The sequence below is a fragment of the Bombina bombina genome, chromosome 9, assembly GCF_027579735.1.
Source record: "Bombina bombina isolate aBomBom1 chromosome 9, aBomBom1.pri, whole genome shotgun sequence".
NCBI classification, from domain to species: domain Eukaryota; kingdom Metazoa; phylum Chordata; class Amphibia; order Anura; family Bombinatoridae; genus Bombina; species Bombina bombina.
In genome coordinates, this window is record NC_069507.1 from 61,151,956 (window position 1) to 61,166,027 (window position 14,072).

The 14,072-nt window shown below is 39.6% G+C and overlaps 1 protein-coding gene across 2 annotated transcripts in view; it reads right to left on the bottom strand.

Annotated features, from left to right (window-relative positions):
• Window positions 1-334: 334 nt before the first annotated feature.
• VCL (vinculin) overlaps window positions 335-14,072 on the bottom strand; it is a 120,172-nt gene continuing 106,434 nt past the window's right edge. For both annotated transcript variants that reach the window (XM_053692152.1, XM_053692153.1), the window contains 3 exons: window positions 10,072-10,275; window positions 4,620-4,724; window positions 335-2,310 (listed from right to left, as the gene is read on the bottom strand). In XM_053692152.1, the coding sequence (XP_053548127.1) occupies window positions 2,164-2,310; window positions 4,620-4,724; window positions 10,072-10,275 (456 nt within the window). In that variant the 3' untranslated portion in view covers window positions 335-2,163. The remainder of the gene's footprint in view (window positions 2,311-4,619; window positions 4,725-10,071; window positions 10,276-14,072) is intronic.

Here is a 14,072-nt window from a genome sequence, read left to right on the forward strand (position 1 = left end):
CATAAATACTGACACTGCAAACAGTTATACAGCGCAAATGCTCTATTTTTAACTAGCCAGCAATACCCCTATTCGTCCTGTGACACTGAGAGCACGTGTAAAGGACCTGCAGTGGCTTGTCGTGTGCTGTCTCATTTACAATCTAGTACCTGTATATTTGCAAAAAAACCCCCACACATTTTCAGTGTTAAATTACAGGTCAAATGCCAGAATAAATAAGGAAATTATGTGCCAATTGTCTTGTTTGTTTGTTTTTGTTTATGTCCCTTTACATAAACACTTTAGATGTCTTAGAATACAACAAAGTACAATGACACAAAGATACACAAGCGTGAATAATACAATTTTTTTTATTATTTTTTTTGTAATGGCAAAAAAAAAATAAAAAAATGAAATAAGGCCATTTAAGCCCTCATTAACATAACAGAGCTGTGAATGGATACAAACTGAGGTGCCTATTGCAGGGACACAGTGTATGGCAGGTGTAACAAAACAAAACTGGAAACAGTGACAATCTGTGTTTTATCCTCTGCCAGTAAACTAAATCTTTATTATTACAAAGGATTTTACCTTAGTGCCAAAGTAGACCCTAATAAAGTAGGCACCATCAGCTGAGACAATGTTACATTTAAAAAAAATGGTCTTTGGCTTAAATTAATTTTGCATGGGTTAAAGGCATAATGGCATTCTCCATCGGAACAATATACTCAAGTCAAACAGTGTAAACTAGTACTGCACTTAAGAGCTTTCGGGTCAAGATGATGCCAACTTATGTACCAGCGTCGGGCAGTTACATTCATTACACAGTATTTAGCAACCATACATCTCTACTCTACATCTTTTTCCCCGCTCTCAAGACAGTTCTTCAATTCAGGTGGTCAAGAAGCTCAGATGTGAGAGTTGGAAGCTTAAAAACTTAAGGCAACTTATTATTTTTTTAAACAATCTAGGATAGGATGAAGAGACTCATATAAACTTGATACATTTACAATTAATCTACAGTCATCTCCACTTAGAACATTTGTAGAGCTATAACAATAATACATTCACAGCTCCTTCAACAGTCTTTGAGTTAACTTCTGTATGGAGAGTTAAAGATCGTGGTCCAAAATGTGAACAACTGGGCCTCCTACATTAACATTTGCTACATTGATAGTGTTGTATTTTTTATGCTTTTTAAAATAAAAAAGGTTGTGTTTTACAGTTTACTCGTGAATAAGCTCCCAAAGACAAAATCTAATTGCTTTAATACCTTTTTCTGTAATGCTAATGACCAGCAGCAATAATTAGTGATTAATAAAATATATATGTGATACTTCTTTATAAACTGTCATGCATTAAGTGTGGTTTTTAGAACATACATCGGATGCGAGTATAGATTTTTGCACATTTATGAAAAAAATGCTCAATCCTTTATTCAACCCCTCCTTTGTTTTTGTTGTTGTTTTTTGGACTCCCTACAAATCTTTAAAATTTTGGGAGACCGCCAGAAAGGATTAGCACCATTTCTCGTGGCATTAAACCATACAATGCGAGTCATGCAAACATTATACATTCATATAATTCCTCTCCAACTCAAAAGACCACTTAATCAGAGATTGTTAACAAGACACTTCCCCCTAATCTGCATAGTATGATAATGTGAGGGTCTTTGCCTCACAGTTTAGCGCCACCATGAAAAAGAAAAATGTCGCTAAAGTTTAGTGTTTTACACTTAAAAGTGAAGCCCGTAAAAAAAAAGGAATAACAAAAAACTTACAGTGTATATAAAGGCAACGTGGTGAATGTGACATTAAGAATATTAAATAAAGCCTAAACTATATGACAAATAGGGCAAGTTTATAAGGAAAAAAAAAAGAAAAATGTTGCTTTTTCGTAAAGAACCACATTAACATTTCGTTAAACGGTTTCTTACAGAATATTTTTTAGGAGATTAATATATTGGAACCCATAAAAATTGAAAAAAAAAAAAAAAGTGATTCAACCATATCGCTGAAGGAGGAGCCTGTGTGTAACAGACAAAACAATACCAATAAAAAGGCGCATTATCTTCAGGCTTGCTTAATAAGCAGTGGTGAGGTTATTCATCATCTGTTCTTATGAGAAGTACAAGGTATTAGTGTGCTTTGTACACGGGTGGCTAATTTAGGGCTGATACAGGCGTTACTGGTACCAAGGGGTTTTTCGAGCCCAACGCAGAGTAAATCCAGCATCTGTCCGGATTTTAATGGAAGCAGCCTCTGCTTCTCTCACTGTCTCTTTCACAGACTGCATCAAGTTCTGCGCATTATGAACAAGCATTTCTGTTGCCTAAAACATAAGACAAGACAGCAGATCAGATACACATCAGGCAGCAATCAAGTAGCAGTTTACTTCACTGTTTATATGCAAGCAACATTATTTAAAGCATTGTAATATATCCCTTAAAGGGATATGAAATTAAAAAAAAATATTTCATGATTTAGATAGAGAATACAATTTTAAACAACATCCCAAATTACATCTATTATCTAATTCGCTTTATTCTTTAAATATCCTTTGTTAAAGAAATAGCAATGCACATGGCTTAGTCAATCACACGAGGCATCTATGTGCAGCCACCAATCAGCAGCTAACAAGCCTATTTAGATATGCACTTCAACAATGGATATCATGAGAATACAGCAATTTAGATAATATAAGTAAATTTGAAAGTTATTTAAAATTACATACTCTTTCTAAATCATGAAAAAAATGGGTTTCATGTCCATTTAAAGGACTATTAAATACAATAGAATTGCCTAATCAACAAATGCACAATACAAGACAATGCAATAGCACTGAATAGAATTTCAAATGGGCAGCACATTTTTTTTTCTGACAAATTTCCAAATGTGCTTACATTTGCTTCCCTCTGTATCATGTGACAGCCATCAGCCAATCACCAAATTCCATACACTGAACTCTTGCACATGCTCAGTAGGAGCTGGTGCCTCAGAAAATGTGAATATAAAAGAGACTGTGCACAATTTTATAATAAAAGTAAATTGGAAAGCTGTTTAAAATTGCATGCCCCATCTGAATCATGACATTTTAATTTAGACTCTGTTGTCCTTTAATACTAGCAGACATACTTAAAGGGACAGTCTAATCAAAATTAAACTTTCATGATTCAGATGGGGCATACAATTTTAAACAGCTTTCCAATTTACTTTTATCATCAACTTTGCTTTGATAAAAGCTAAACCTAGGTAGGCTCATATGCTAGTTTTTAAGCCCTTGAAGGCCGCTTCTTATTATTTTTAGTTTTTCACAGCTAGACAGTACTGGTTCATGTGTGCCATATAGATAAAAAAAATAACATTGTGCTCGCTCCTGTGGCATTATTTATGAGTCAGGACTGATTGGCTGAAATGCAAGTCTATCAAAAAAACTGAAATAAGGGGGCAGTCTACAGAGATTTCGATAGAAGGTGATGACAGAGGTAAAAATGATATTAATCTAACCATGCTTGTTATGCAAAACTGGGGAATGGGTAATAAAAAAGATTATCTTTTTAAAAAAATTACAATTCTGGGAGCAAACTTTTCCCTTTAAATGCAACACATTAAAATATAGAAATATTACATGGAAAAAGCTCACAGATTCTAAAACCATCTGTGCATTAGCCTTTTCCTAGTGCTGTCCAATTCTGCTGCCTCTTCCCTCTGGCAGACAACTTATGTGAAGCAGAACAGCATGGGGTTTATGTAAATGACTGCTGTGTTTAGCAAAAGTTATTACACCCAACCTATGGCAGGTAAAGTATGTGGCATCAGGAAGTGATACATATGCAATAAATTGTAAGTTATTGATTCTTAAGCATTTTGAGGTGTTAGCATTTAGTTAAAAATGTTTGTCCTTTCCATGTTCTGCTAATAAGTTTTTATGTTTTTTTATGGTATAATGGTTTGCAAATATAATAGAGCACTTTATTATCATTCTAATGCTCTCCCTAACTTTGTGTTTAACTCTGGGAAAGGGTTTTCAATAGGGAATGACTGGCAATTAACTCAGAAGGTACTGTGTGCCCAGAGCAGGACATTATTTATGTGTTTAAACTTATTTATGGGGCCAATTACCAGTATTAGTGGGATAATAAAATGTTCTAGTGCTAGGCTTGACAATCTCAGGAACCAGGGAGACACTGGCTCTTCAAATTAGGACCTGGCATCTTGATTTAGAGTCCCCATGGCACCTAAAACGTAGCTTGGTGTGGCAGGATCCTTTTTGGTCTCGCAGGTGTGAAATACAAATCCATCTTTCATTGAGCTATTATATAATGTATGCGTGTGTTTTTTATACATATATATATATATATATATATATATATATATATATATTTTTTTTTTTTAAATCCTACAAACCATACCTTGAGTTTACAGCTGATGAAGCATATACCATCTCCTTAGTTACAGAACAAAACTAATTATCGGGATTGTATAAGTATAAGAATCATCTTATATCAATATTGTGATCAAAAGATCTACGTTATCTTGTCATCCAAGACCATCTTAAATCATAAAATACATATCAAGATCCTCCACTATATGTGTGCAATCCCATAAATGACAAGATGTGCACAACCACTCTCCTCTCACCTGCTCAGACTCCTCTTCACTGATGTTGGTCCTCCCAAGCATAGTGGCTTTGACAGTGCTAAGGATCTTCAGCTGAGTACTTATGGTCGGGATACGCTCACAAACCTACAAAAAGGTAATTAAATGAACAAGGGAATTCAAATTCACTGACACATAAGGATGATGTTAAAGACAGTCTAGTCGCCTTAAAGGAACATACGAAAAAGCTATAATGAAACTGTATCTACATATACACAAATGATAAAAATACTTCTTTTTGTGGATTTGCCATCACCCTAGCCATTTCATTATATTTTATTAAATTGGCTTCTATTCTAGAATGTATTCTACCAGCCATCTACAGCATGTGGAAGCCACACATTTTGAACAAAGGCTACCAAATAATCAAGACTTTATAATACAGGTGAGATAAAAAGCCACTTAAACATAAATTATGCGTAAATGATAATTTCATTTCCATCTGTGGGAGGAGAGTCCACGGCTTCATTCATTACTTGTGGGAATTAAGAACCTGGCCACCAGGAGGAGGCAAAGATACCCCAGCCAAAGGTTTAATTAAATACCTCCCCCACTCCCCTCACCCCCCAGTCATTCTGCCAAGGGAACAAGGAACAGTAGGAGAAATATCAGGGTATAAATGGTGCCAGAAGAATAAAATTAAATTTAGGTCCGCCCACCGAAGAAACGGGCGGGAGCCATGGACTCTCCTCCCACAGATGGAAATTAAATTATCAGGTAAGCATAATTTATGTTTTCCATCTTAATGGGAGGAGAGTCCACAGCTTTATTCATTACTTGTGGGAAACAAATACCCAAGCTCTAGAGGTCACTGAATGAAAAAAAATGGCGGGTAAACAGAGGCGGACCCTAATCTGAGGGCACCACAGCCTGCAGAACCTTTCTCCCAAAAGCTGCTTCCGCCGAAGCAAAAATATCAAATTTGTAAAATTTAGCAAAAGTATGCAAGGACGATCAAGTCGCCTCCTTGCAAATCTGCTCCATAGAAGCCTCATTCTTAAAGGCCCAAGAAGAGGCCACAGCCCTAGTTGAGTGAGCCGTAACCCTCTGAGGAGGCTTATGTCCCGCTGTCTCATAGGTCATAGGTCAAACGGATAATGCTCCCCAACCAGAAAGACAGGGAAGTAGAGGAGGCCATCTGTGCTTCCCCGAATACACAACAAATACAGACTATGGGGCATATTTATCATATTTATGGAGCTTGATGCCCCGTGCTTCTGGCGAGCCTGCAGCCTCGCCAGAAACAGCAGTTATGAAGCAGCGGTCACAAAGACCGCTGCTCCATAACCTGTCCGCTTGCTCAGAGCTCAGCTCATTGGCCGCGAGTCAGCAGGGGATATCTACGTTCCTCACACCAGGACAAGTAGGTCCTCCAAACCTTATGATAGATGCGACGAGTGACCGGTTTCCTGGCCTGAACGAGAGTATCAATCACCCTTTCAGAAAATCTTCTCTTGGCTAAGACTAGGCATTCAATCTCCACGAAGTCAGCCTCAGATAATCAAGATTTTGGAGTAGAAAGGGACCCTGAACCAGCAGATCTCTGCGATAGGGTAACCTCCATGCAGGAGACGCTGACATCCACACCAGATCCGCAAACCATGTCCTCCGCGGCCACGACGGAGCAATCAGAATAGTCAAAGCTTGCTCCTGTTTGATGTGGGCCACCACTCGAGGAAGAAGTGGCAACGGTGGAAAAATGTAAAGTAGGTTGAATTCCCAAGGCACCGCTAAGGCATCTTTCAGCTCTGCCTGGGGATCCCTGGACCACGACCCGTATCTGCGTAGCTTGAAGTTGAGTCTGGATGCCATGAGGTCTATCTCCGGCGTCCCCCATCTGTTGCAGATATCCACAAACATCTCGGGATGGAGAGACCATTCCCCTGGATGAAACGGATTATCTGCTGAGAAAATCCGCTTCCCAGTTGTCCAAACCCGGAATGTGGATTGCTGAGAGCATACAATTGTGGGTCTCTGCCCATTCCAGAATCCAAGATACTTCCCTCATAGCTAGGGAGCTTCTCGTTCCCCCCTGATGGTTTATGCAAGCCACCGAGGTAGTTGTCCAACTGGAATCTCATGAATCGGGATCGCCCAAAGTACCAGAATATTTATTGGTAGAATCGACTCCTCTCGAGTCCACCTGCCCTGTGCCTTTCTGGCACCCTAAACAGCTCCCCATCCTGATAGACTTGCGTCCGTGGTTTCAAGAAGGATGTCCCCTGGGACAGCTGTCCCGGACGAATCCACCGAGAGGGATTCCCTCATTCGGTTGTCCAGAGAGATCTGTTGGGATAGATATGAGTGATCGCCGTTCCATTGTCTCAACATGCACAACTGAAGAGGTCTGAGATGGAACCTGGCGTATGGAATGACATCTATGCAGGATACCATGAGCCCAATCACTGCCACAGATGTCCTTGAGGAGGTCTGAAGGGCAAGACAGCTGGACGCAATTTTGCAACGTCTCTGATCTGTCAAGAATATCTTTATGGATATGGAATCTATTATTGTACTCAGGAATTCCACCCTGTTGCTGGGGACCAGGGAACTCTTTCCTTTGTTTATCATCCATCCGTGGGATCGAAGGAGAAGAGCCCTCGAGTGGTCCTCCGCGAGACTGCAGGACGAAGCCTGGACCAGGATATCATCCAGATAAGGAGCCACTGCAATATCTCTGGCTCACGCCACCACGAGCAGCGCTCCCAGAACCTTCGTAGAGTCGCCAGACCGAACGGTAGGGCCACAAACTGGAAGTGTTGGTCCAGAAATGCGAATCTTAGGAACTTGCAGTGATCCTTGAGGATTGGCATGTAAAGGTAAGCATCCTTCAAATATATTGTCGTCATGAATTGTCCCTCTTGAACTAGGGGCAGAATCAACCTAATCGTCTTCATTTTGAACGATGGGACTGACAGAAACTTGTTTAGGCACTTTAGGTCCAGAATTAGTCAAAACTTGCCCTACTTCTTTGGGATCATGAAAAGGTTTGGATAATACCCCAGACCTCTTTCTGCAAGAGGGACTGGGACGATTACTCTGAGAGGGGAGAGATCCCTCACGCATCCTAGGAAGGCGTCTCTCTTCTCTGGTCTTGATGATAGGTTTGACAGGAGAAATCTGCCTCTGGGCGGATGAGTCTTGAATCCTATCCTGTAACCCTGGGCTATGACCTCCAGAACCCAAGGGTCCTGAACATCTCTTATCCAGGCATCTGCAAAAAGAGATAGTCTGCCCCCTACACGATCCAGAGACGGATCGGGGGCCGCCTTTCATGCTGATTTAGTCTCTGCAGGCTTCTTGCTCTGCTTGGTTTTGTTCCACTGCCACTGCCGGTTGAAAAACGAACCCTGTGAGTTGGAACATCTTTCTTAACATAGACTCTAATTATTTATCCATGGGCTCCTTGAATGAAGAATTATCTTCGAGCAGAATAGTCGTTCGCTTAGCAAATGTGGAGATAGCACCATACACCTTAGGAATGGCCCCCCACAGCTCAAGCTGCGAGTCCGGGAGGGGGAACAGCTTTTTAAAAGAAGTAAAGGGGGAAAAGGACGAACCAAGGTTCTCCCACTCATTCTTAATAATATTAGCCATTTTAATGGGGACCGGAAAGGTCTGAGGCACCACCCTGTCCTCGTAAACCCTATCTAGCTTAGGGATCGAAGGTTCCTCCAGCAGTTTCGGTTCCGGAACCTCTAACGTAGCAAGCACTTCTTTCAGCAGAAAGTGCAAATGCCCATCTTAAATTTAAAATCTGGCTCCTCCACAGACGGAGTTCTAGATGTCGCCGATTCCGACCTAGAAAGAACGTCCTCCAAAGAGTCAGTCATCTTCACCAGCGGATAATCTGTCAGACATCCAGCGGAGTATATTACCCCTGGGACAGATAGCTATGTTTCACCTTTCGCTTGTGCTTAGCAGGGCGTGGTAAGGCATTAAGGGCCGCAGAAACCGCATTTTGTAACTGATTAGCGAAATCTGGCGGCCAAAGGGCCCCTCCCGCGGGAGGATTAGTAGAGCCCTGGGGAGCTGCATGTGCAATTAGAGATAAGTGTAGGGAACGCACCTCGCAGGACGGAGAACCCTCACAGGTGGGCGGGCTCAGTTGTACTAAATATCTTATTCTATTTATATATTGCAATTTTATCAAAGCATGTGGAACAATGTTGAGGAGGAAGATCAACCGGAACCTCCTCACAATAGACACAGTTATTAGTTTAATTAAAGAGGGAGTACCTTCTAACATATCAGACTCCTCCATAGCTTGCGCCTTTATTGCAGACTAGATAAAAATTAAATGGCACCTTTATACCCCAATGGCCGGGGCACTCACCAGCTCTTATGACCTGGACCACAGAGAAACCGCTTTGTCTCCTACAACTGCCGGTCAAGAAAGAGGAAGTTAAAGAGGCCACACCCGGTCACATGGAGTGCCATGCAGGACCGCCCCTGCACCAGAGAGAAAACGCGCAAAAAAAAGGCCCACGTCGATCTCTCGTTAAGAAAACTGACTGTTCACACACTGACAGAGCATTAAACACAATAAATACTATTATGCACAAATCCCCGCCCCCTGTTCAATAACCCCTTTCTGAGGGTATTAACCCTTGATTCTATACAGATAAAAGGAGACACACTGTGACCCTGTCTTCTTACGTTGTCATATGTGTATAAATGAAACAATCTTACCATAATCTATGCCGTGGAACAAGAACACAGCCTTTCAAGTGTGACAGGTTAGTAGCATCGCTCCTGACATGGACTTGAAAGCAGGCAGCGAAACTCGTCAACGCTGATTGCTTATGGAGCTGTTAATCTGAGTCAGAATGGTTTTGCAGAAAGACTCTCACTGCATCTCCGGACTCTAACTTTCACCCATGCTCTCACTGAGAGGCTGACAGGACTACTTAAAACTCCAGTCCCATTCCGAAGAGTACTACCCTCCATAAGAGACTACTCTGAATCTTCCGACACTTCTCTGCCAACCTCCTGTGACGAAAGGCAAAGAATGACTGGGGGATGAGGGGAGTGGGGGAGGTATTTAAGCCTTTGGCTGGGGTGTCTGCCTCCTCCTGATGGCCAGGTTCTTAATTCCCACAAGTAATGAATGGAGCCGTGGACTCTCCTCCCATTAAGATGGAAACATAAAAAACTATTTTCAGAGCTATTAATGAAAGGAATTGCACACACTTGTACCGTACACTCATTAAACACACTGCTGTTATGTAGACATTATGGCTACTACTCCTGCAGATATATGTAGAAAAGTACTCCAGCCACCAGCAAGCTTTTCTTTTTTTTTTTCTTACTTTTCTACATATATCTGTTTGGATAACAAAGATTTGGCAAATCTTACTCCGTGCCCCAAAATCAGGTGTGCTGTTCTCCTTTTTCTGATTGCCTACTACTCCTGCAGGACATTTTTTTGTACCTGTAGTAGGTTGGTTCGGATCCTTTTATCTGTGCATTGCTTCGCTACCTCCTTAGCAAGTCGGGTCACCTCATCTGAGGCCTTGGCAATATCTTTAGCACACTGGATAAGGGCTCTCTTGTTTCCACTGCCTCCTCTCACCAGCCGTGACATCTCTGCCATAAGAAGAGCCATGCGTTTCGCTGCACCAATAATATCATTGCCCTGTAGTAGGAAGGTGGGTGGAGTTATGAGATGTGTGTAGTAGAACTCAACAACATGTCTTTTAAACTACTCTGCCAGATTACTGTGTTTTGTATATTGGGGAGAAAACTAAAGGGACAAAGCTGTGCCCAACACAAGCTCTATTTGAGACCATATCATCTGTAGATTCTCAGAACTTTAACATTTTTTTTTAAATGTTCTTATGTTTTGTTTCTTAAAAGTTCTTAGGTTCAGAAATAAGAGGTTTACTTGATACAGTGTTGATAAGGGCTTTCTGGTGTAGTGAGGCTACCATGTCTGTTAGTATATTGAGTTATAGGACTCTTTGCCTCTGAAAATGAGAACATTATTTCAAGGTGACAAGGCATGAACACCACACACTACAGAAAGTAGTAAAGAAGAAAAACGTTACAAGGGTCAAAGTTTCAGGACAGATGACACAGGACTGACAACAGATATGTGGAGTCATGGACGGATGACTTACCTGTATCGCTGAGAAAAAGTAAAGGAAACCAGTAGTGTGTATAGTTATATATATTCTAAACACATCTGAAAACTATTTAAAACAACATCCTTGATATCTTTCCTGCAATATTTTGCTCTAAACTTTAGTCTACAAAGAGCACAGCTGGTCAACACGAGGGCTGTTGTAACAGACAAATTATACTGCCTAATGATTAAGTATTGTACTATTAAACTGAGAACGAATGGAAAAAATAAATAAAAATAATTATCTAACATTCTAGACTTTTTTTTTAGGGTTGTTTTCCATTTCCGAAGATAAACTTTATATAAACATTTTTAGTCTATTTAACTTAAAATGCAATATTCAAATGTTTAGAAAACATTATGGTTTCCTGTGCTCTTCTCAAACATTCTACAATGGACCGTTTAACAGTAAACTAGTTTTCTATAGTATACCAATATTTCTAAATTTATCCATTAAAGGGACATTAAACATTAAATGCATTTTACAAGCATTGTATTGAGATTATTCCCCCACCTCCCTATAGTCATGTTAGAATCTACAAAAGCTTTCACTACATTCCAGCGCTGATGAGTTCACACGTGTGCAGCAACTCTCCTTCAGATACCTACAGTGCAACCTAGATTACTAACTGGCAGCACCCATAATTATATGAAATGTATCAAGTGTTTAATGTCCCTTTAAATCTGCCAAGAAAAAAAAAAGGGGTTCTGTTGTATTACTTTGGTTCTACCACTGGGGCCAGATTTTAGATTAAAAAGGTAACTAGAGACCTAAAAAATTGCAAATCATCAGAGATACTGTTGTGTGTTTCTGGGGATAAAAAAGGGTTAATTAAGAATAAACATCATCCACAGAAAGGCTAAGTCTTGCAGGTCTTGTGAGATCAGAGCAGAACATAGTAATAGTTAAAACAGACCTTCCAGACCTGAAGAATTTAGCTGTGATATTCCACACGGCAAATGAAGAACAGACAGACTGAAGTGGAGTTTTTGGTTAAAGATGCTGTAAACTAAACAGTTGTTTTACAAAATGGTCTTCACTGCAAAATACAAGCACTAGGACAGTCCGCGTGTCCCCTGTCGGACTTGACCGCATTTAGTTCTGCATATCATGGGTTAGTACCATCCAACACAGCAATGCGACAGCATGCACAGGTGAAACGTTAGTAACTACAGACACTAAAGGAAGAATGTCAGGACATGTAAAATATATCAGACGCCAGAGGCTCCCACACCCAAGAGAACAGTGAAATATAGCACGCATCCTACGTAAGAAAGCAATCGCATCAGTATAAAGACAGATAATACACAGCAACCCCACTCTCAGAACAGCAATGCAGTCTTCAGAAATTGTCAAAGGATACATTACATTTATAAACTTAAGATATATTTTTTTAAAACCAAAAAAATAATATTTTAACGGTTTAAAGAGGTTTATGTTTATGTAACTGCAAAATTATATATTACAATGCATGTATCCAATTATAAAAGCATTGTAGTAAAAGATGTATTTAAAGTAATGGTAAACTGTACATGTTTTAAAATCAGGTACGGAATCTAAGCAATATTTTACAGGGACTTTAAATCGATCACTTCTAATGAATATGCGCTTTAACTTACTTTTTAATCTAGCCGTTCCATTCTAATAAACCGCGCTCCGGCCACACACTTCGAAAATCATTTTTGTGAGCCAACAGTTTGAACCAAATCGGAGATCTAGCTGTTCGGCACTTTTTTTGTAGCTAGAGCGCTAACTGGAGAAGAGCCAAAACCGTTAGCTCGTAAAAATATGAGTTTTGAAGTGGGCGGCCGGAGCACAGGATATTAGATGGCTAGATTAAAAAAGTAAGTTACAGCGCACCTCCATTAAAAGTGATCAATTAATGTCCTTGTAAAACATTGCTTAGATTCCTGACCTGATTTTAAAACATCTAAAGTTTACCATCACTTTAACAGGGTCCAATTAAAAAAAAAGCAATACATCATGGAACGTGTTAAATGTCTGAATGCTTTCTCTTTATTTAGCCCTTATCCCAGAATAGATTGTGCCTGGAGTCTTTAGATGTCACTAGCAGGGGTCCAGCACAGATTTGTGTTACATTGCGTTCAAGGTCTCTGTGCAGCAGCTGAATTTCATCGGCCAACCACCTTTGCCATAACATAATATGTTTTATAGTAATAAAAAATTGTGTTTAGACTTCATTAAACAGCATTAGACTCTTAACGGTTTGGTTTTGCGCCTCTTAAATAGTAAATTAAAAACTAAAGAAGAAAGATTAGGGTTATGAGTGAGACTGACAATTAATTAGGCTATAACTCCAATGCCATGCTTGGCAGAGTAAAGACACATTCTGCTAGGATGCGTTAGATTAATCTTTAGTATCCAGTAGGAGGTTTTGATGAGGGCAGCAACCCACTGCTTTTCTAAGCTAAGATTTCACCACCCAGAACACAGGGTCAGGGTCTGATTTCATAAATTCCTCCACCAGAAAGCAAAATAAGGCTGCCAACATACTTAAGATACAGCACATTTACAATGTTAATTACCTGAGTTATACATGGCCTAAATATGAAATATATTTTACATAAACTTGATATATTTAAATTTAATAAAGTCATATTGTCAAAATGTCGAATATTTTACATTTTCAACCTTTTTCACATTTGTCGGTAAGCACCCTGTAGGACAGTCTTCAATTTGTGAAATTACAGACTACAAACGGTTATTTTTAGTGTGTGTGTGTGTGTGTGTGTATATATGTGTATGTGTGTGTTTATATGTGTGTCTATGTGTATGAGTGTGAGTGTGTGTGACTGTGTATATGTTTTTGTGTGTGTGTGTGTGTGTGTATATATATATATATATATGTGTGTGTGTGTGTTTATATGTGTATGTTTATATGTGTGTGTTTAGATGTGTATATGTTTTTGTGTGTGTGTGTGTGTATATATATATATATATATATATATATGTGTATGTGTGTGTTTATATGTGTATATGTTTATGTGTGTGTTTATATGTGTATATGTTTATATGTGTGTGTCTATGTGTATGAGTGTGAGTGTGTGTGACTGTGTGTATATGTTTTTGTGTGTGTGTGTGTGTGTGTGTCTCGTTTAACCTATGTAGTCACAGAAAAAGTTGTTATATCCCAGAGGATTTGTATTAAATGTTATGCTCTGCAGTATCTCTCACAGTCAAACATATGCACTTTTCGAGTTTACAAAAACAAAACTCCTAGCTCCACCCAATACCACATACAAGACACTCTTCCTTTAAAAAAACAAAAACAAAACAGCCATTCCAA